Genomic DNA, 20,688 nt, shown 5'->3' on the forward strand with positions numbered 1-20,688 from the left:
TCTCAGCATAGCACCTCCTACCATCGTCTTTGTATAAGAAGAATGCCTCGAACACAGGAAGGTTATCTCTGGTGGCAATCCCACACGGAGCGTGGCCTGGAAACCCAGGCCGTTGTTCCCAGCAGCAATTATATCGACAATACCTACGATGTTATTGTTATCGGGGCTGGTTTTGCTGGCCTTGTTGCTGCACGAGAACTCGCTGCAAAGGGCCTCAAGGTTCTGATAATCGAGGCTCGAGATCGCATTGGAGGGCGCACTTGGACCGCTCGAGCCTTTGGAGAGGACTTTGAGATGGGAGGCACCTGGGTCCACTGGTATGATGACACTATCCGGTTAGGAAGAAACATTCTAATACAATGTTGCATTACAGGAATCAGCCCCATCTCTATGCCGAACTCACTCGATACAATCTTCACCGTAATCTCAAAACTTCAAATGGAACTTTGAAGCCTGAGGTCACCTATTGGCAGAAATCGGCCGGTACTAAATCAGTCCTTGAACCGAAAGCTATGGAAGATGCCGTGGAAGCTGCTGAGAGACTTGCTCGAAAAGTCTTTTCTATTGATGGGTACACTAGCAAGGAACTCATGCCTTATCCCCATGACCCAACCCGCCTGGCACATTGGCGCAAATACGACCACCTCAGTGTCCACGACAGGCTTGATGCCATCAAGGATGAGTCAGACGAGAATAAGGCATATTTTCAAGGCCTCACAAACACCTTTGGTACCTCACCGTCAAATGAGATCGGCTTCACCGAGGCTCTCCGGTGGTACGCTCTTGGTGGCCATTCGTTGACGCAGTTATTCGAAGAGGCGGGTTTGTACAAGCTTGGAAATGGTGGAATGACGTCTTTCGCCAAAGCCATATTTGACGATTACTCCGGCGCAGCTCTTTTCAGTAACGAGGTTACCAAGATCAGTCAAACTCGGGACAAGGCTACCATCACTACCAAAGATGAGCGTTCTTTATCTGCGCGCCGTATTGTCTGCACCATACCATTGTAAGTGATCTATCTTGATGGCAACTTATTTAGTTGTGCTAACCACGTGTCTTGAAGGAATGTCCTCAAAACCATCACGTTTGAGCCGCCTCTGAGTTCGCTTAAACAACAGGCAATTGACAAGGGTCACATCACTGGGGGCGCCAAGATTCATTACAAGCTTCGACATATCACTCCTCCTTGGTTCTATCAAGCGCTCCCACCCTCGCCTTTGTGCTTTGCCTACACAGATCATAATGGGACAAATGAGGAAAGTGACGGAACGTACTGTATTGGATTCGGACTCAATGGCGGCATCTCGAACATTGAGGATAGTGAAGAGGTGATTAAGGCTTTCGACCAACACATTGGGGCGGATAACGAGGTAGATGGTTATGTGTCACATGACTGGGTGAAGGATCCTTTCTCTAGGGGAACGTGGGCTTGCTGGGGTCCGTCATCCAGTACAGTGTACCTGCAAGAGCTGCAGCTTCCGCATGGCCGCGTTATATTTGCAAGTGCAGATACAGCTGACGGGTGGCGTGGTTTCATCGATGGTGCACTTGAGCAAGGCAAGAAGGCGGCCAACAATGTGCTGCGTGAGAATTCCAAGAGCCACAGAGCCAATATGTAATGGTAACTAATACACTCAATAAGAAAGTGAGTGACAACTTATTTAACTGCTAGCCCTTAGTTAAGTGCGGCATTTACTTCTTCTCGATAAGTGAATTGTTTCCCATATGATCAAACAATGTATCACTCATACCATGAAAAGACGCTGGACTTTGTCTAGAAGTGTCAATGTCGGATTCTTTAGGCCTACCATTACTGTCCAATTTATATGTGCCACAGCGAAGAACAACCTCGAAAGAGGCATAGATATGTCACCCTGTAGTTATACTTGCTGGCTTTTATTACTTACTTTACTCCGCTTTCCTTGGTAGTTGAGGATCAGGGGCAATCGATTTAAGAACTGGAGTGAATCTTGGTACTCTGTCTCGGACTCTCGGTCCCTCGGTCTACCGGGCTTTCGGACTTAACCAGCAAACAAAACACAGCTACTGTAACTCCATGATTCAATCTCAAAGAGTTCCGTCTTATCTCCCTTCTCTCGCCCCACAAGTCAGTTGGAGCTAACTTGATTCAAAAGTCCCATCGTAAATGGAATAAAATGCAACAATCTGCCGCTGACTTACCCCGCGGAAAGGGAAGCTATACCCATCTTGACCAAATAGTCCGAGTGTCGACAATGTGTGGATCTCCAGAGCCAAGCGGATCAAAGCCCTCCGAATCTCATTGTGGGCAACTTCGTCACAGAGCTTCAGATCTCACCAAGTGCATGGCTATATTTTGGGAAGAACATCTACAATAAAGTCAATGGGCAGAGCAAGTCAACTATGCGTTGTTTATGATCCTTCTCGTTCTTTATCCAACAATGAGCTCATTTAAAGCGCTAATATGTCCAAATAGGTAGGTAGCAATCCGGCTAATTGCCTTCGAACTCTGTGGTTCTTTTTATGACGTCCAAGGTGGCAAGACCAGAAGTTGGAACATAGCTCGCCGTCAAGTCGAATCCGTACAGTTTGATGCTGAGTTTAACCTGGCGAAACGGTGTTTGTTTGTTCAGGGTATTACTTCAAAAAAAAAAAAAAAAAAAGACAGCAATTGAAGACTTCACGTCAGACAAATAATCGATATCAGTGTTTGAACCTGAATATAGAAAGACATAGCGACGGAATGTATCCTTTGCACGGGAAACAAAAGAAGGGTTATTGCATAGGGACTTCATTTTAACCACTCATACTATTATATTTCCTCTGTCCCATAGGCAAGCCACTAACCGGCAGTTTAGTTACTATCGACCTAGGCACATCGGCACTTCACATGAGAGAATGAGGCTGGCACACACCGCAATTAAGTCTGACCACTGAGCTTGAACTCGTCTTTGCTAATTCCATTAGGAAGGTAATCCTACAGCCCCCGATGAAGGAATCTCATGTAAGCGCTAATGTTTCGGGTAATATGCACCAGTGGAGTATCGTCTGCGCCCTACTGGGCTGAATAGGAAGCAGGATCCCTAAACTTTCGGACTTTTGTATCTGTGCGCTGTATGGATCCGATAGAACCTATCACATCTCCAGTTGGGCAGGAAAGTAAGCCGCACAGCCGCTGGGCCACCTCGCATATGCATATAAGCCATGACGATCCTCAACTACTGGACGAGATCATTGGACATAGTACTGAAAAAAGCGCAAGGAGTACATGATTAACTAGCCAGCGAATATATTCGAGTGGCAAATGATATATCCTATACTACCCATGTGATAGTATTGCAGACAGCAAGATGATATTATGCAGAATATTAGGTTCTTTCGTCTTGGCGTGTAGAGAAATATCTACATCGAGTACTGTAGTGAGATGCTAGAATTGAAACAATCACTTTGCTGTCAGTTATAGATTAGTAGTTGTCGATGTTGCCTTCCCCTCTCTCATGAGACATCCGGATCCACCGGCTGCCCTATGTAACAACGTCCTATGCGGCAACAAGAGGTTCCATAAATGTAAGAACCAATTACATTAACAACCGACTGTCCCGGCTGATGTCCCTTGTCCACTATACTAAAGCGACGATCCGGAAGGATTCCAATGCATGAAGTAACACAGACGGCGAGGAGGTAAACTCCAAATATACTGGATGACGATCAAGAAGGATTTCAATGCATGAGGCAACGTGTACGGCGAGGAGGTAAACACGGCATAGCACCGTCATGAGAGTCTCACCGAGGGATAATCTTACCCGTGAATAAGGACTTCTGTTCATCGGCTTCGTCTTACAGTCAGATACAATAAATGCTGTTCAACGGATTTCTATAAGAACCTGGAACATCGCACTCTACTTGACAACCTCACTCACAATCACATTCCAACCTCAACTACCTACCCGATACCAATCAATCAATATGAAGGCCTCTTTCGTCGTCTCTCTTCTTCTCTCCCTCGGAGTCTCAGCTACTCCAGCTGTCGACACTACCACCATTGAAGACGGTGGCTTCACCTACACTGGTATCGACAAGGTATGTAAATCTCCAAACTCACATTACTTTTTCTCCCTCATTCCTCTTCGATATTGTTACTTCTCGAGCCATAAAGCTAACATCAACCTCTCTAGCCTCTTCTCGCTCTCCGTGGCCTTGAGGCCCGTTGCGACTGCTTCCCCTGCTACTCTCCTCACGCCGACTGTTCCCCAGGAAAGTGCCAGTGTGCTGGAGACTACGGCTGCTGGTCTTGTGGCGGTGGACGCATGCAGTGTCAGCCTGGCCCTGGCTCTGGACAGTGCTGGACCTAAGCGGTCTCGGCTTTTGTTCACGCGGATAGCTGGACTCTATCAGAATCACATGTGCACATTCGGCATTTTGACAGACATGTGAGACCGAAAGCAATCTTTTTACTACAGGCAATACAATACGAATTTGGGATCAAGTGCACAAGACCTACATCTTGGAGTGAAATTGAATTATGCTGTTAACGATCTTGTCCAAGTGTAATTCCACATTAATCACAATGAACTGTCTGAGAACCACTATAAGCTGTAAAAAAATAATAGTCAAAGAAAAACTGATGATTTTTCTATCTCTGAATATGATATTTATTATGCAGGTCTTGGCTTGCTGTGTCTCATTTCGATCATATAATACCCTACTGAACCTGGGTCTGATTCCATCGAATCCACTAACTAGTTATCAGTTATACTTCGATCCACTTTCAGTTTCCATGTTACATGTATAGATTGCATATGTTGGGAGGGTACACTTCTTTACCAAGTTGAAAGATGTTAATCGTCTACGCATGAGCGAGGGCGCACGGTTACTCCCTGTCTTAAAGTTCCAGGCTAGATATGCCGTCAGAGAATCCGTCTGATCGCCATAAATGCTGTAGGACAATCATCATGTACGACTTCGGAAAATCCGTGACCCCTCATTCGAAGATCTATAAACCCAGAGCGGCCGCCAGTGACAATTTAAACTTCAAGTGATTCACTCAAGCCAGTCAACCGCAATTTTATGTCAATTCGATTTATTGCTTACGGTCTTTGAACAAGATGCTATCTTGGTCGTATTTAGGAGTTCTAGCACTCGCCCTCTCCAATCTTGTAGATTCATCCTTAGGCGACAAACACAAGTCCAACTACACGGCGCCATGGCAAACTCTTCCTCCAACTCCACATTTGCCTGAACCAAACTTCAACGGGACTGCTCCCATCAACGGTATTGACCTTTGGTATGCGACATTCGGCGCGTCGCTTGAAATTAGTAAACGCAGAGACCTCAACCCTGTGGTATTTCTTCATGGCGTCTATACCAACAGCGATTATTACGGACATCAGATCCGCCATCTACAAGACGGCCTGTACACACTCATGACAATTGACTCTCGGGCACAAGGTCGATCCGGAGATGATCCCAGCAGGCCCTTGACTTACGATCTGATGACAGAGGATATGGTTGCTTTGATGAATTATCTGAAAATTGATAAGTTCTCGACAGTTGGATGGTCCGACGGCGGCTGTATTTCGTTTGACCTTGCCATGAACTACACCCCCCGTATTGATCGTATCTTTTCTTTTGGCGGAACATATAGTCCTCAGAACATCAACGCCACAATTGATGACAGTCCAGTATGGGGTGCATATATGAAACGCGTTGCGAAAGATTATGAGCACAACGCACCTTCAAGTGTTACATTTGAGGAGGCGTCGAAACAGTTGAATAGTATGTGGTTAACGGAGCCGGTCTGGGACGCCACATCGTTTGCGAAAATCCCATCTCGATACGACGACGACGAAGCTCCCATGATCTGGATCGTTGACGGCGATTCTGAAGAGGCCGTGATTCGTGATACACCTGGAACCCTACGTAGCTGGGTAAGTCTCGAATTGCTGATCGACTTGTTACTTGTGGTCAATAGTTAACTAGTGACTCCAGATTTGGGGCTCTGACCTTGTTATTCTGCCAGGAGTCAGCCATTTTGCGTAAGTGCGATGACCTTCATTTTAACGTTTTTGTTAACATCCGCGGAGTTTCCTGCAGGGCCCTGATATTTTCAACGCTATGTTGGGGCGATTCTTGAACTATCCTAGGGTGAATGATCTATACATGGCTGTTGAGTCGGATCTGTAAAGGGATCTGTAATACTAGATAGGTTTCGTTTCATTTCATTTCATTTCATTTACGTTATTGTTACTCTTTGTTAGCAGGGCTTGATTAAACAGTCCAAGACATTGCAGTCTATCGACGACAAGAACCCCCACAGTCTCAACTCGGACAACGTCACAGTGTTTCATAGTTATGCTACACGCTGAGTGTGTGAAGAGGATTTAAAACGCTTCAGAGTCGTGGATGCACCATTATGATATGGATAAAGTGCTTGAGAAGACTCTTGAGGTAGCAGATATGCGGATAGGCTACCAATAAACATGCTGCAAATCATAGCTGCTCAACCAAAAATAAGACTCAGAGTGACAAGACGCTTTTGGTGTTGAACTTTCTAGAGATTCATAGTAGAGTCAACAATTACATTCCACATTGCAGCCCCGAAAAGCAAATCCTAAAATCGCTACAGCACTATTACACAATATATGCATACCTGTACTTAACAGGGGTGCGTTTATTATCGCTGATAACTCGTACTAAGTTTGGCTTGGCATCTGACTCATCCTTCGTTATATACAAAGAGGGAAATGACGTGGCATGCCAGTACCTCACAGTAAAACATATTTCTTGTACCTCCAGGCACTATTCGGATTTATGGTAATGAACAATATCTTATCGCAGTGTTGACATTCGAAGCTAAGCAGCATTGATCGGCCGGGTAGAAAACTTGGTCTTCAGCTAATACTCTCCGAGTTTGACATCACTGTTAGCCCCATACACCCACTTAATGCGGAGGTCAGGTCGTGCATGGAGACCTTTGAGGTAATGGGAACTTTCCTTCAAGTTCCCACAAGACCTACTTGATTCAAATTCCTTGTCTAACTTCCTAAAGACATGGAATCAGCAGGTCTTGCTATTGGGTCTGTCGCCCTGGTCAGCCTCTTCAAGGATTGCATCGACCTATACTCAATGATTTCTGCAGCCCGTGAGCTTGATGAAGATGCTCCCATTCTAAACATCAAGTTAGGCGTAGAGAAAATGCTTTTTCTCCAGTGGTCTGATGGGGTTGGCCTCTTGGAACACGCCAAATTTGACACTACCTTCAACGACTTAGCGACGCGAGAAACAATTTTAAGCATTCTTTTGAGCAATGCCCAGGCCTTGCAGGATACATATGGTCTAGTAAAGCACTCCAGTCCGACGGTCAGCCCAGCTTCAGACAGTACACCGATAGAACAATTCAATGAAGCTAGTGAGAATCGCCTGTCACGATTCCTAGGAGATTTCAACAAGTTCAAAGTAACACACTCAGGAGAGTCTATGCAGCCATCGAGAATTCATAAAGCAGTTAAACAGTTCCGCTGGGTGGTAGTGCCCAAAGGCAAGTTCGATGGTTTAATAAATCATCTTTCCTACTTTAACGGCGCATTGAATTCTTTGGCACCAAGGGTTTCAAATTCTACTTTCGATCTCAGCAGCGAGGATCTTAGTTATGTGGACAGTATCTCCCAGTTGGATGGGATCATACAAATCTCAGTTAAGCAGCATCCCGCCATCGCAAAAGCTGCAATCGCAGCAAAGAGAAATCTCATACAACGTCGCATTCTGTTAAGGCTTTCGTTCGCTCGGCAGGATGATCGAAAAGACAATATCAATAACAGGTAACGGTCCCCAAGTGCGTAGCAGTATGTTTCGGATGATTATATTGTTCCGGTCTGATTTCCCATTAAACCTGCCGACGCGGACTTGGAGCTTTGATTGGCTGTAGTATGAGACATACAGAGCTTTCATCATTGATTTATCATCGACCCCTCAGCTCTAATTAAGACTGTTGTTCTGACCATTTTTCTTTGACCGCTCTTTAACCCACATCCATCTCTGCTGGCAGGGCCATCGACAAATCATGACGACGCCGCCCAACGAACCGACGACTGACATTTATCAATATGGCAAAATAAAGGAAGCTTACGACATTTAAGATGATCCTGGCACAACAGTGATCTGTCCAGGCTGCCATCTGGAGGAAGCAACGGCCAGAGCACTTGACGAGCGAGCGGCCCTTCCTGACGACAAATGGGTCTATGCTGCTTTCAAAGATTCCTCCTCACTGATGAGAAATGCCGCACAGGAACCAGAGGATTGTCGACTTCCCACCAGGCCGCGGTAGAGACTCATGTTACAGCTACAGCTGATGTTAAAACACACATGTTTCTCATTCGGACAACGAGAACTACAACAAGAGCTAGAAAGAAATGGCCATACCTACGCCGAGTCAATCTTGCTATAAACCTGGATAGACTTATTTCGGAATAATAAGACATTCAAGACCGAAAATAATAATAAATCACTCTCAAACCTACTCAGCTCAGTAGGCAAGATTCAAAACGTCATCATTTATCGACTTAACCTTGACTTTTTCCAAGTTAACCAGTTTTTACTGAATGCTAAAGAGCTTATATGGCTTCTCAATACTCCATTATATCTAGACGCTATTAAACCTCTTAGACAGAGTGTTGAAGAAGTACTTCTTATAGCATATCGAGATGCTACCTCAATCCACAAGGAAGCTGATAGGAAGATTGCAGAAATTGAGGCTCAGAGAGAAAGGTTAAACCTGGAGGAGCAGGGCGTTAAACGTCATCGGGACGAGAACCTGGATAACCTCCGAGATTCCATCGAGCGTGGCATATTTGCAGCCATGGGATACGCTAAAGATGCTTTACCGGATATCGGACTAGCAGAGAACCGTTGAACAAATTGGTTGGGGTTGAGGGATAGGATATAGAAATGAGAGATATGTGTTATGTTTATCATAGGGGAGCTTCAAATGATATTAAAATCGGCACTAGGCAGTAATAACCAACAATTCAGTGACACGTTTACACATAAGCATCAGGTCAATTGATATACTTAGATATAGAAAGTAGCCCCAATTAGAGCTGTAAGCAATTGTAGGGTACCTCGTTAACTGAGATCTGAGTGCGCTTCGGCATTCTCTTGGCTTTTTAACCATGGCCTGCCTATTGACGCAGTCTTACCCTGCATTATTCCTCAGAGGTCGGGTAAAACTATCTTCCACTACTATTACTTTGTGACTATAGCTATAAACATTGTAGGTCATAATCGATTTCCCTTCCTAACAAGTTCGCAGCATGGATCCGGTAGCGACGGATCAACTGAACAATCAAGATGTCTACCAGGCGACAAAAGTCTATAATTAGTAGATAAATAATAAGTGGTAATTTCTAGAGTAGGAGAGAAATGACAGTTGGATACAGCCTGGGGAGGAGGGGATACCCTTTATTCCAGGAGGCCCACCACGGGGGGTCGATATGCCAAGGCACAAATTATCCATCTTGCATAATCACTGAGGTACTCCGCCCCTGTTGGGCATAAGAGCGGTCCTGTGGGATCAAACACTGTATCATTGTACCGCCATGACCAGACATCGTCGTAATGAGGCCTTCTATGTAGAGACTGTTGTTGGCTCAATAAAGTAAGGTCAACCAACATCAATTTGAAGTGCCACGCTAGTCCTCACCTGGGGAATGGAAATATATCCGACCGCATGAAAGGTTGAAAATGAGAAAAATAACAAATGAGACATACTAACTATCACGCCTGTCATGTATACCAAATATAATCAATAGTAGTCCGTATGGTGGCAATTTCTGGTGGGGTAACATTCTATTCATGTTGTCTCCTTTTCCTTATCTTGTGAAAAGAGCACTCGCAGTATGCCTCAATAAAATGCCATTGTTGGTTGTGGGGCCACACTAGGCATGAATGAAAAGGGAAGCGACTGCATATTTTCAACCCCCATGAATAACAGGCCACAGTTTCTAAGCACACTTTGATCATCCCTGATATATGCAAGGCGGGGTAGTGAGATATGTGAGTTCAAGGGAGGCAATAAGCTTTATGTGCCACTTGGCACTTGCTAAGTGTGACAGGTCTAAGCACCATGAGGCAAGATAAGCAGCTAGGCCACGGTTCCTCCGCTCAATGTTCAATTCTTCGCGTCTAGCACGGCCCACCCGGATAAAGAACATCTAGTAGTTGGTGGGAGGAGGTGGCGGACTATAAGTTACTGAATTTACATTTATACCGCGGAGAAATGGATTTTTCAAGAGACAATCTGGTTCAAAATACTGATGTTGCTTACAAAACGCCAATGCTGTTTCTCGAGCTCCCAAAACTACAATCATCGCATATTTCCCTTCATTACTTACCCGTTATCCTCCGCTACCATTTGGTCTTCGTTGACACAAGACTGATGAATCCGCTTACCATCTGGCCGCAACACCTTATATGTTCTTGGTGTAACTGGAATCGGTGCCCCGGCTTTGGAAGCTTTGATAAACTGAAGTTGACGACCTGCAATGCACCACAAGAACTTGTCAGTTTTATGGTACAGTTTGAAAGTCAGGCTTGCTTTGAGAAGCTGCCAAGTTTGTAGCTGTGGCGAGTGAGTCGATGGCCTGGTTAGGGTACAGATTACTGCTTCTGTAACAGCAGACCTCTTGGCAATCTGTGGCGATATAGAAACCCATCTTTCGTGCACAGAAGCAACTTTAGCCAAATAATTAACTTTCCCATTTCGGCCAGATATTAATTCGACCCAGTATGAATGACATGTATCTATGTCTCTTTTGAGATTCGACCGCATGTCTGAAAGCCAGTCTGAGCCTGAATCTTGCTGATGGATCAGATTCATTGCTTCAGCTTCAAATTCATTCCAGTAAGAAGCGAGATCTTTGTCAAACGTAGGCACATCCAAGGTACCACTGTCTCCATTCTGGCTTGATCGGTACTGGTAAAGGTCGCTTAGCCCCTGATGAATGATTTCTTGCATTTTGTATTTGAGGAAATCAAAAATGTGGCACGGTTTAGAAATTCTTCCAATGGTACCCTTTTTGTAAGCCGGTTGCTTCAGGTCAACCTGATTTTCACAGTATTCCTTCTGAAATCGTTGCAGAATTTTCTTATTGAATGTGAACCCACTCTTTGGCTGATCAACCAAAGCGCTTAGGAGCCAACTCATGTTTATAACAGACGGATCCTCGATACTGTTTTTGTCGTACGCTAACCTCTCTTTGTAATTCGTACAAAGGCCGACTAGCTTGGGAGTCAGGTGAAACGTGAAAGCCTCTTCTAGTAAATAGTCCAAATAGTGGGATTTGCCGTGCTTCAAGATAAGAGACTCAACTGTATGATCGTTTGCTTCGAAATACCCGTTGAAAGACGGTTTTTGAGGCACTTCGGAATTTCGAAAGTTGTCGACAATGTCTGCGTCCCAGCATATCCAAGCTTTATCGCCATCGTAGTCACCCCCCGAGAGTTTGCCAGCGAGCGGCTCTTGTCCAACAAAAGGGAATACGACGACGTCTTTCAAGTGGCGGAGCTCTGGCTTGAAAACCGCCTTGACCTTTTGGATATCGCTTGGTAGATGCGCCGGACACCTCGCAACAATAACATCGAAACCCTCAAGATCGTATCGTTTTTCAAAGCCGTCGTTAAAAGGACTTGAGAAGCATAACTGGACTTCATCGGGTCCTAGGACTCCCTGAAAGTCCACTACCATGAGCGCCCATGTCGACTGACTAATCTCGATTCTCATCTTCTCTTTCGTATTCTTCCACTGTGACTCCATGTGGTTGGTAGTGAGATTGTGCAAATACCGTAGATGAAGGGGTTCAAATCCTCCATCTGACAGGAAGCTCATTTGTTCTGCCCAACTTTTTGGTAACCCCCCGATAAACCAGGATTCGTTCCTCCCCCCATAACTGGCATAGGACGTCTCATGAATCCACTTTCTGAATAGCTCAGGCTGTTTCATTGATTCTTTGGCATGGTCTAGACTCGTTTGTAGATTAATTTTCATATGCTTGACCATCGCTGCTCGTGTGTTGCGTCGGTCGACGGATCGACTTTCCAGAATCGAGATGAATTGGTGATTCAAGGTTGCTGTTTTCAGGTCCGATGATTGAGATAGAACCTCTAGAGTTCGGTGCTCAGGGTCTTTCCAATCGCAATTCCATTTCCTCTGTGATTCGTATGTTTCGAGCCATATCTCAGACGGTTGAGTTCCTATGTCAAGGACCCAGAGCCCTTTAGCGCTGCCTATTCTGCCTTGTATGGCCGCTGGCAGATAATCAAGTTGAAGAGCATTCTGGACCTTTCTCATGAGAGCAAGAGACACTCTCCCAATGCCATCATTCATTACGTTGCCCGTGGGTGATCTTTTGTCGAACTGGTAGTTACGCAGCTGGTTTTTATCGAGTACAATAGTAGGGGTTGAAGTTGACAGTCCTGGTTGGATTAGCAAATAAAGACTTCATCCAAGACCCACCAAGACTGGCTCAGGAGTTGACATTACCTTGTGAGATACGATGGAAAAGTTTCATATATGGCCGGTTCCAGTTGTCATCAAGTTGCAGCAGCCAATTTAACATAGTAGACCTGTCACATACAGCCATGACCGGTGGTTGGGCTTCAGTGAGCGTTGCAGGCCTTACTACGTATGGCCCAATGCTAAGGCCTCGTTCTGCAAAAAGTATCACTTGTTGTTCTTCAGTGAAACCCCGTTCAGCTGCTGCGCTTGTAGTCTTTTTCTTGACATCATCAATAAAGAACGCCGCCCATTCGCGAGAAAGGAACATATGACGGCTGTTCACGAACCATCTTGCTAATGCTTTTTCTAGATTGTCAGCCCCGGGCCGATTTGTGATCAACAACCGGAGATCGACGAATCTGTCAGAGGCAAATTTCCGACGGAGTCTGCAGCGTTTGTCTAATGTTGGAATTTCAAAGTTGAGCCTCACATCTCCAGCTTTGAGATCCAAATGAAGCAGTGCCTTGAAAATCACGGCTTCACTGGGTTGAAAACTATCGGTAAAGCCTTCGTGCCAGACTTGTGCATCGCACGGTTCTGGAAATGATTTCCCTTTGAAACAGCGCATTTCCTTCATAGCATCACGAAACAAAGTTTGGTCTTCCCAAGCTGGAGTGTACTGCACCGAGGTATTTTCCAATGTAACGGAACAATGGTGCGCGATACGATGCATCTCCCACTTGACTATTTGAGGCGCATGGTCCATCTCCGGTGGGCAGCTTGCTAGCTTGTAGTTAGCACTTCTTGTAACTTATGCTTTCTCCAATCATGCACTTACGCCATATAGTTGCCAAGCTTCCCATAAGTACTGAATATGGCAGGATATTGTGCTCTTTCGTTTGTGCAGATTGATCACTGACAGCATCAGGTTGCTTTCTCGGCACTTGATGCTGCTGTGAGCTATCACTACTATTCCAAACCTGCGCCATTGCATCTGCCAAAGAAGACGATACAGAATATTCCGAGCCATCGCTGTCATCGTCGTGAGGTGACGACTTTGTAGAGTACCCATCGTCGCAAATCATAGCTTCAAATATCAATTTTCTGGATTCAGATAGTGTTGGGTTCATGTTCTCCATCGGCAGAAATCCCAAGTCGGACTGAGAAGGAGGACGGTCAAACTGACGAGTAGTGTTTGTGGCCTGGTTGGTTGTACGATACGCTGAATGTCTTCCAACAGAGCTCTCAGTCCCAGGGCCAGAACGTGGTCTATGCATACGAACTGGCAGCGAATCAACCATATCCCGTCGGGGTACCGGTTCACTGTAGGATAGCATTGTTTCTTTTGTAAATTTCGTAGTTATATTCTAACTCAACATTTAGAGTTGGCGGCACAAAACCAACAAAGCAACTGCAGCGAAAGAATCTCAGTATTTCAAAATATGAAGTTGTAAATGAGGGAAATTGGGTAAGTCATGCTCTTGTCTGTCCTTGATGCCTGAAAAATATGGTTGTCAGCTGACAATCAGTGGAAGGCCTCCTGCAGGCAACTTGCAGATTGCTGCCTAATAGTGCCTTAGGAAGCACAAACTTAACGGAATACGTTCTTTTCTACATTGAGCTGTCCAAGCGCAATGACTTAAGTGGAATCATTGCAACTGTAGTATATCAATATCCCAGACTATTGGTAGGTTCAACTATGGACAGCATTCATGATTTGCATCAGTTCAGGAGGGTTGCGAACTAGTGCGGGCTCTCTTATGCCTCATAGATGTACAGCATACCTGCTACTTTTTCGCGAGCCAATGAACGCTTGTTTAAAGAGAATCACCCCTGCAAGTATCTTCTTGCCGATCTCCTGATTGATGTATGAAAAGCATGGCCTGCTATCGCACCGAGCGTGTTTTGATGTTAAAGTGAATGAAGTTAGCAGCAGCAGCAAACGTGCAGATTTATTGTTGTCTTAAGTTGCCTCTTGGACGTGGTATCCTATTATAGTTAAAGTATACAGCTAGAATTCTAAGGCAGTTGTTTCCTGACATTGAGCAATAACTTTAGTTGTTCTGACTGACTTGGATAAACACGGAACTGCAAGCGGGGAAGTAACCTGCCAGTCATCAGTGCTAAATAACGCCGATACTGACCACTAACATGTCAATTATCTTTAGGGGGCATACCCAGAAGGTCATGGCAGTTTCTTTCACTCCTGACGGGCATCGCATTGCCTCTGGTTCCGAAGACAAGACGGTCAGAGTCTGGGATGCGACTTCTGGTGCTTGCCTGAGTATTATTCTCGACCACACCAGTGGCATAAACTCTGTTGTTTTCTCACCGGATTGCACTACATTGGCGTCAAGCTCCTTTGATGACGAAGTCCGGTTATGGGACGTCCGTAGCTGGGAGATGGCTGGGAAGCTGGATGAATTTGATGAGGACGTTCACTCCGGCACACTGGCAACTCAGCTACTGGTTCAACCTTCTGTGTGTGACAGAGAACATGACCTCGGGGTTTCCAAGGGACATTCTACGGAAATAACTCCTGTTGTCTTGTCTCACGATAAACGCTGGCTCGCCTCTGGGTCCCAAGATTCAACAATCACGATATGGTTGGACTGGAAGGAGAAATAGAAACTCGAAGACCATAGTAGCAGTATCGATGATATGATATTTCCTCCAAATGGCTACTTACTCGCTTCGCTATCCATCGATGGTACTCTCATATTGTGGAGCCACTGGAGTGAAGTTATGCACGTTTGGAGGTGTCGACCTTTACATTTTGTCTGCAGTATTCTCACCGAGCATTGAGTTGCTTGGTACATGCTATGCCGATGGAAATTCTAAGGTATGGGATGTCTCAACTAGTCATCTGGTCGTCAACATTAGCGGTCAGCTAGGCACATTGAAAGGCATATCCTTCTCGCCAGATGGCCTTTCCTTTGTCACATTCTCGACAACCCCTACGATTTTTTTATTTTTTTAGGATCAATCCGACAGCTTGTTGTTTCCTCCACTCAAGAAACATTAAAATGCAGTGACATCGGCTACATCTTTCATAGATGGGTCGTTGCTAGTATCCTGCTCAAAAGACTGGACGATCAGATTATGGAACAAGCATGGCGAATCTTGTGCGAACATCGAATGCGTACCCGTCGCTTCTCTTGTCGCTTTATCACTAGACAACAAGACGTTGGTTTGGCTGATGGGGGATGTCGTTCGACTCTGAGACGTAAAGACCCAGTACTCAAAACGCTTCTCGGTCAATTTGTGTCTCATACAGTACCATCCAAACGGTGATTACCCGGTTAGAAAGGGCCTCAGTTCTAGACTTCGATATTCCTTCGCGTACGTAGATGTTAGATGAAGAGGGCGAGGTCAGTCTGTGGTATCTGACTTGCAGTTATGTCAGACTGCAAGCCAGGTATGCATGTCAAAACCATTTTATATTATCCTGGGTACAGAATGATACTATACAATTTATCTCTCATAATGATCCACTCAAATATAAGTAAATGTCTGCTCCCTATTGAAACCTCATATATATCCTCCCTCTACCAGAGATCCAATTTGTGTCCTGGTAAGCTCGGAATCAATGATTTCTCCTTCTGACCGCATTGCCAGTTCCATCCATGCCAAGTACAGCCGGTCTATCGGCTCCTCCACATTTTGCCTATTGGTACCGCCATCAAAGTAGGATGATAATTCACCGTGGATGTAATAATGAAGCGAGATGCTTCTCGAGTTCATGACCAAATGTCGAACGGCGGCAGGGAGGAATTTTGGTGGCTTTTTGAGAAAATACTCCACAATGTCTTCAGCCAGATCAAAGGTAAGTCTCCAAGGGACTAGAAGAGCTATGTGCGGTAGCGTCAAAGCCTTGATGATAAGGGGCGTCTCTTGCCTTGCGTAGTTTTCTGGACAGGACCAGGTGTTAAGCAATCTTGCGCAAGAAGACAGAATCTTCGATTCAAGTTGCAATACCTCCCAGAACATCCAGAGAAAACATCTAGCTTCTAGCCTTTCAGGAAGAAAGTCAAATATGCCAGCTTGTAGTTGATAGACCAAGTTATCCAGAAGCTGTGCGTCGTTCCGAGGCGTGACTACGCGAGGCATGGTATGATCCAATGCCTGAAGGGATGAAGTAACAAATCTTAACAAAGCTTGTTCCTGCCGAGCGAACCAGAATCGACTATTTATCAATGCTGCGGCCCATGCAAATGGAAGATCTTGGGACTTAAGAAACTGGGTCGTGCGTTCAAGACCTTGTCTAGTTTCTACCAGCAGCCTCGAGGGGGTCTCTCTTGACGTGCTGTCGGAGAATTGAGGCCATTGTGAGTTGCAGAGTGTCACTCTACTAAAGTGCCAAATCTCAGGTCTTGTTGCTCTTGATCGCTCTGGCGGAATGGGGCCGATTTGCGCCATCTTGTCACGGATCAATATCCGAACGTCAACCGAATCGTCTCGCGCTGGGCCTGTTGAACCAAGATAGTTGGTGGCGAACTCTGCTTTTCCACTTGACTTTATGTTGTTTATGGCAATTTGAGTCAGCGGATCTGGCTCGTCACTATACGAGTCGTGGAATCGAAGCCACAGATCACATCCCGAACTACTATTGTTAGTGAACAACGTCAATGCAACTGGCTGCATGTTTTCGACATACCATTCCAGGGCTGGACCTTGAAAGTTTGCAACTCTTCTGTGACGACATTTTGGACACACCCTATCGTCAGTTTTCAACTTTTTAAATATTGCACTTATCATTACGCGCTGCTTCGGCTTGATAGCATCTATGATTGGTATATTTGCAGGGCTGTTGCATAGAACATCGGCGAAATCCTCAGCTTTGTGTAGGAGATAACGGTGACTCTGGATGATCTCGTATCCCAGATCGCCACGTGGAAACATTCGTGTGAGACAGTCATGAAGTGCCTGGAAAGAGTCATTTACATGTCATTCGCAATGGATGATGTATCCCATACCTCCCATGAGTCGGTGGATAATAAGTCAAGCCTATGAACATGGCCAAAATGATCCTCGAGGTCGAAACAATTCTTTGTGTATAGGTTCCTCACAGAGCTAACAGTGCCGAATGAGCTTCCAAGGACGAGACAATCCGTATTCAGAACACAACTCACTTTTGACAATATTTCTGCTTCCAGTCGATGATCGTCCACTGATAAAATAGATCCTGCTGAAGCCGGCCAAGCTCTCTGGCATGAGATGGCCAGCTCAGTTTGTTGAAGACCCTTTTACATGTCCCTGTGCGATATCGGCCAAGGGAGGGGTCAAGTTTTTCGATTTTGTAACGAAATTGTATCAGTAGTCGTTTGATTTCTCTTGCTTGTCGACGAAACGGACTCTCGTGTTCTGTGTCTCGGGAATGATGGTCCATTAGCTGGCGACTAACCATCTCAAGGTCGCGACATGCTCTCCTAAAGGTCCGATACTCATCCACAGCCTCCCCTCGAAGGAGGGTAGTGGCCCTGGAAACGCTTCTAAGAAATAGTAAAACATCTCCGGGGCCGATTCCTATTGACATATTGTATCAGTCGGAAAGTGTCTGTGGTATTTAATGGGTTAGGGGTTTTAATCACGGAATGGTTAGTCCTCTATCAATATATTGAGCCGGAATCCATGGCCCTCTTTTTATGAAGAACATTAAAAAGCCTTGTCAGGCTCACAATGATGGATATTTCGCCCGGTCATTATGCTCCTGCTACTGACGGTGGGTTGCAATTTGTTATCATTGGAGTTGGTGCAAAAGTATGCAAGCATTTGGCTGACCGAAGAAGCCACTTTTGACGTGTACTGATCTAAGTTGTTGCAAGGAGCTTTATGTGTGGTTAATGTGCATTTATGGTGTTGCATCTCAAATGAAAATGGATTGCTGCATTCTATTTCAGAGGTGAGCCACTCTCGACGTAACGAATAGGACATTGAGTGGGAAACCAGCATCTGTTAGATGCTTACTTGTCTGAGCTGTAGACACTCGTATCTATTACAACACCATGTTACATAAATTACAATTGAAGCGGTTGCTTTCGCCAAGGCAGATTTATTTTCGTTATACAGCATATTGAGGACTCTTAAGGTGGTATAGATGGAGGGGCGGGGGCTCATTAACCTGTTGGTTGGCTCGATGCCAAGTCAGCCTGTACAGCTAGGCTGGCAACCAGGCTGTTAAAGTAAGTCAATAACTGGAAACCGACTTTGCCCGTCAGTATCTTAGCTCGCTAGAGTTATGCATGACGTTCGGAAGATAAGGATCACAATTTACAGTCGCTTTAATCTGTCCTCCTGACAGTCTGCTAATGGAATGACGTTCTTAGGCATATAAACTTTATTCTCTTAGCTACAACAGTCGTCTACATAATGCCTTGGACGCGCTGCTTACTAAAGTTACGCGTAACGTTATGTAGATTCAGATGACGAATGACGCTTACTTTAGACTGTGCTTGTAACAGCTTACTAATAATTCCTCCTGTTGCTTTGTTCTTTAATAGGTATTAAGATCACGGGTTACCTATTATCATTTATATATTGTCCTTTTACCATTGATATGAAGACAGTAACGATATAATTCAGAAACATCAAATTCACCTGTAAGCACCGTCGATATGTCAAACTCATACATCCCACATGCCGGCCAAGCGAGGGACGGCTGGTCGACTGCGGACCGGGCCACTGCTACCTGCTATTGTGGAAAGATACAGCTCTCTTTTGTAAGTTTGATGGTCTGGCTCAATTGATTGTCCTTATCCAAACTGAACTAACGCATCTCTTGTCACCAAACAGCCGATAAATAAAGGCAAAGGGCTTGTCAACACATTCGTCTGTAACTGTGTAGACTGTCGCAAGATCACAGCGTCCATGTTCGCCAGTAACTTCATCGTTGAAGACTCATTTCTTGAGCACGTACGTGGGAAGGATTTGCTCAAGACATACAAACAGATTGAGACGATCGGCTCAGGCCAAGCGATGACCAACTATTTCTGTAGTAACTGCGGCACACTCTTGTATCGGGTTGGTGATCGGTTTCCTGGAACCAGCATCTTGCGCATTGGCACTGTCGACGACTTTTCGCTGCACGAAACAAAACTCAAGCCGGTTGAGGAACATTTTACTAAGGACCGGGTCTCGTGGTTTTCGGGTGTCATGGGCGTGGAGAAAACGTTTCCTGGTCAGGGTTGAGCAGGAATTCCACTTGCCAAGTTCTCTTGGAGTGCTTCATTATGAGATGTAGTGATGTTAGGGAACTGAGGAAGGTTGTTAGAAACATTATAACAGACAGTGCATCTTCCGATTCCAGGTTACCAATACGACAGTATTCCAAGTCTCCTCATGTTGCTAAAAATTGTAGTGAATGTTACAATATTATTCCTTGGTCGTGGGACTCATACTCTGTCGTAATCAACCACTATTATGCTTGATTGCCAGATAGACTTCCGATCATAATGGAAGATTGTGTTCGCAATTGCCCCACCACATTAAAGATACAAACCTGTATGTAGGATTCCAATCCCAACTGTAGGACTACTTGCAGTCCCTCTCTCTCTAACCGAGAAGAAGGATTGGAAGCTTGCTACCTATCAGAAATTACATCATACCCATTGTTCAAAAATGATCTTCGCACTGCGGGTGACTGTCAACCCATAGGAATCTGGGGGATCTTCAACACTGTATCATCAAGCAGTGAGAGTAACAACCGGGCCAACCACCGGCCCATCTTTCCCGACTCCGACTAGGTATATTTGTTGAAGGATTGATGCTGTGTACATGTATGATGTAACTATCGGACAATCGCTCTGCAAGTATAGGAGGCTGACTACGCGTCGTTAGCCTTTATGCTTGAAGATCTCCATCACACAACATAATTCTGCCAGTTAGTGACTGCGGTTGGCAATGCTGAATACGGGGTCATCGCTCATGATGTTCTGCCAAGAAATAACCCTATCCCAGTCCCCTTGGGGAAATATGTTGTCTGGTCCAATCTCGGGGCTCCTTGCCAGGAATAGGAATCTTCACACGACGTTTTGTCGTGAACACTTTGCAGCTTTCTTTTGTGTAAGTTCCAGTACTACATGAAAGGTCCCAACCTTTTATGCTTGTACAAAAGCGTAGAAATAAAGGATAATTTTCTAAATAGATGCAACAGGGAATGTGTCTTTGTTATAATAGCTGGATGAGAAATGAATTCCACCACATGGAGCTCAGCGCTGAGA

The 20,688-nt window shown here is 45.1% G+C and overlaps 9 protein-coding genes across 9 annotated transcripts; 7 read left to right on the forward strand and 2 right to left on the reverse strand.

The window, feature by feature from the left end:
- Positions 1-42: 42 nt before the first annotated feature.
- Positions 43-1,619, forward strand: FGSG_04621 (uncharacterized protein; the record flags this gene model as incomplete). Its single annotated transcript, XM_011322651.1, has 3 exons — positions 43-317; positions 374-1,006; positions 1,064-1,619. The coding sequence occupies 3 exons, from the start codon at positions 43-45 to the stop codon at positions 1,617-1,619; spliced, it is 1,464 nt and encodes a 487-aa protein (XP_011320953.1).
- Positions 1,620-3,893: 2,274 nt separating this feature from the next.
- On the forward strand, positions 3,894-4,466 carry FGSG_12214 (uncharacterized protein). The gene is made up of 2 exons (XM_011322652.1): positions 3,894-4,059; positions 4,155-4,466. Exons 1-2 carry the CDS (start codon positions 3,946-3,948, stop codon positions 4,329-4,331), a joined length of 291 nt encoding a protein of 96 aa, XP_011320954.1. The 5' UTR covers positions 3,894-3,945; the 3' UTR covers positions 4,332-4,466.
- A 618-nt stretch (positions 4,467-5,084) lies between these two features.
- On the forward strand, positions 5,085-6,162 carry FGSG_04620 (uncharacterized protein; the record flags this gene model as incomplete). The annotated part of the gene is made up of 3 exons (XM_011322653.1): positions 5,085-5,906; positions 5,968-6,014; positions 6,123-6,162. The coding sequence occupies 3 exons, from the start codon at positions 5,085-5,087 to the stop codon at positions 6,160-6,162; spliced, it is 909 nt and encodes a 302-aa protein (XP_011320955.1).
- An 867-nt stretch (positions 6,163-7,029) lies between these two features.
- On the forward strand, positions 7,030-7,800 carry FGSG_12215 (uncharacterized protein; the record flags this gene model as incomplete). The annotated part of the gene is made up of 1 exon (XM_011322654.1): positions 7,030-7,800. One exon carries the CDS (start codon positions 7,030-7,032, stop codon positions 7,798-7,800), a length of 771 nt encoding a protein of 256 aa, XP_011320956.1.
- Positions 7,801-8,252: 452 nt separating this feature from the next.
- On the forward strand, positions 8,253-8,887 carry FGSG_12216 (uncharacterized protein; the record flags this gene model as incomplete). Its single annotated transcript, XM_011322655.1, has 2 exons — positions 8,253-8,298; positions 8,433-8,887. The coding sequence occupies 2 exons, from the start codon at positions 8,253-8,255 to the stop codon at positions 8,885-8,887; spliced, it is 501 nt and encodes a 166-aa protein (XP_011320957.1).
- Positions 8,888-10,187: 1,300 nt separating this feature from the next.
- Positions 10,188-13,806, reverse strand: FGSG_04619 (uncharacterized protein; the record flags this gene model as incomplete). The annotated part of the gene is made up of 5 exons (XM_011322656.1): positions 10,188-10,215; positions 10,301-10,333; positions 10,368-12,403; positions 12,609-13,252; positions 13,308-13,806. 5 exons carry the CDS (start codon positions 13,804-13,806, stop codon positions 10,188-10,190), a joined length of 3,240 nt encoding a protein of 1,079 aa, XP_011320958.1.
- Positions 13,807-14,620: 814 nt separating this feature from the next.
- FGSG_04618 (uncharacterized protein) lies at positions 14,621-15,097 on the forward strand (the record flags this gene model as incomplete). Its single annotated transcript, XM_011322657.1, has 2 exons — positions 14,621-14,950; positions 14,987-15,097. The coding sequence occupies 2 exons, from the start codon at positions 14,621-14,623 to the stop codon at positions 15,095-15,097; spliced, it is 441 nt and encodes a 146-aa protein (XP_011320959.1).
- A 903-nt stretch (positions 15,098-16,000) lies between these two features.
- On the reverse strand, positions 16,001-18,005 carry FGSG_04617 (uncharacterized protein; the record flags this gene model as incomplete). The annotated part of the gene is made up of 5 exons (XM_011322658.1): positions 16,001-16,938; positions 17,127-17,186; positions 17,221-17,395; positions 17,446-17,560; positions 17,602-18,005. The coding sequence occupies 5 exons, from the start codon at positions 18,003-18,005 to the stop codon at positions 16,001-16,003; spliced, it is 1,692 nt and encodes a 563-aa protein (XP_011320960.1).
- A 1,078-nt stretch (positions 18,006-19,083) lies between these two features.
- On the forward strand, positions 19,084-19,657 carry FGSG_04616 (uncharacterized protein; the record flags this gene model as incomplete). The annotated part of the gene is made up of 2 exons (XM_011322659.1): positions 19,084-19,188; positions 19,262-19,657. 2 exons carry the CDS (start codon positions 19,084-19,086, stop codon positions 19,655-19,657), a joined length of 501 nt encoding a protein of 166 aa, XP_011320961.1.
- Between the last annotated feature and the right edge of the window lie 1,031 nt (positions 19,658-20,688).

This window comes from Fusarium graminearum, chromosome 2, assembly GCF_000240135.3.
Source record: "Fusarium graminearum PH-1 chromosome 2, whole genome shotgun sequence".
NCBI lineage: Eukaryota > Fungi > Ascomycota > Sordariomycetes > Hypocreales > Nectriaceae > Fusarium > Fusarium graminearum.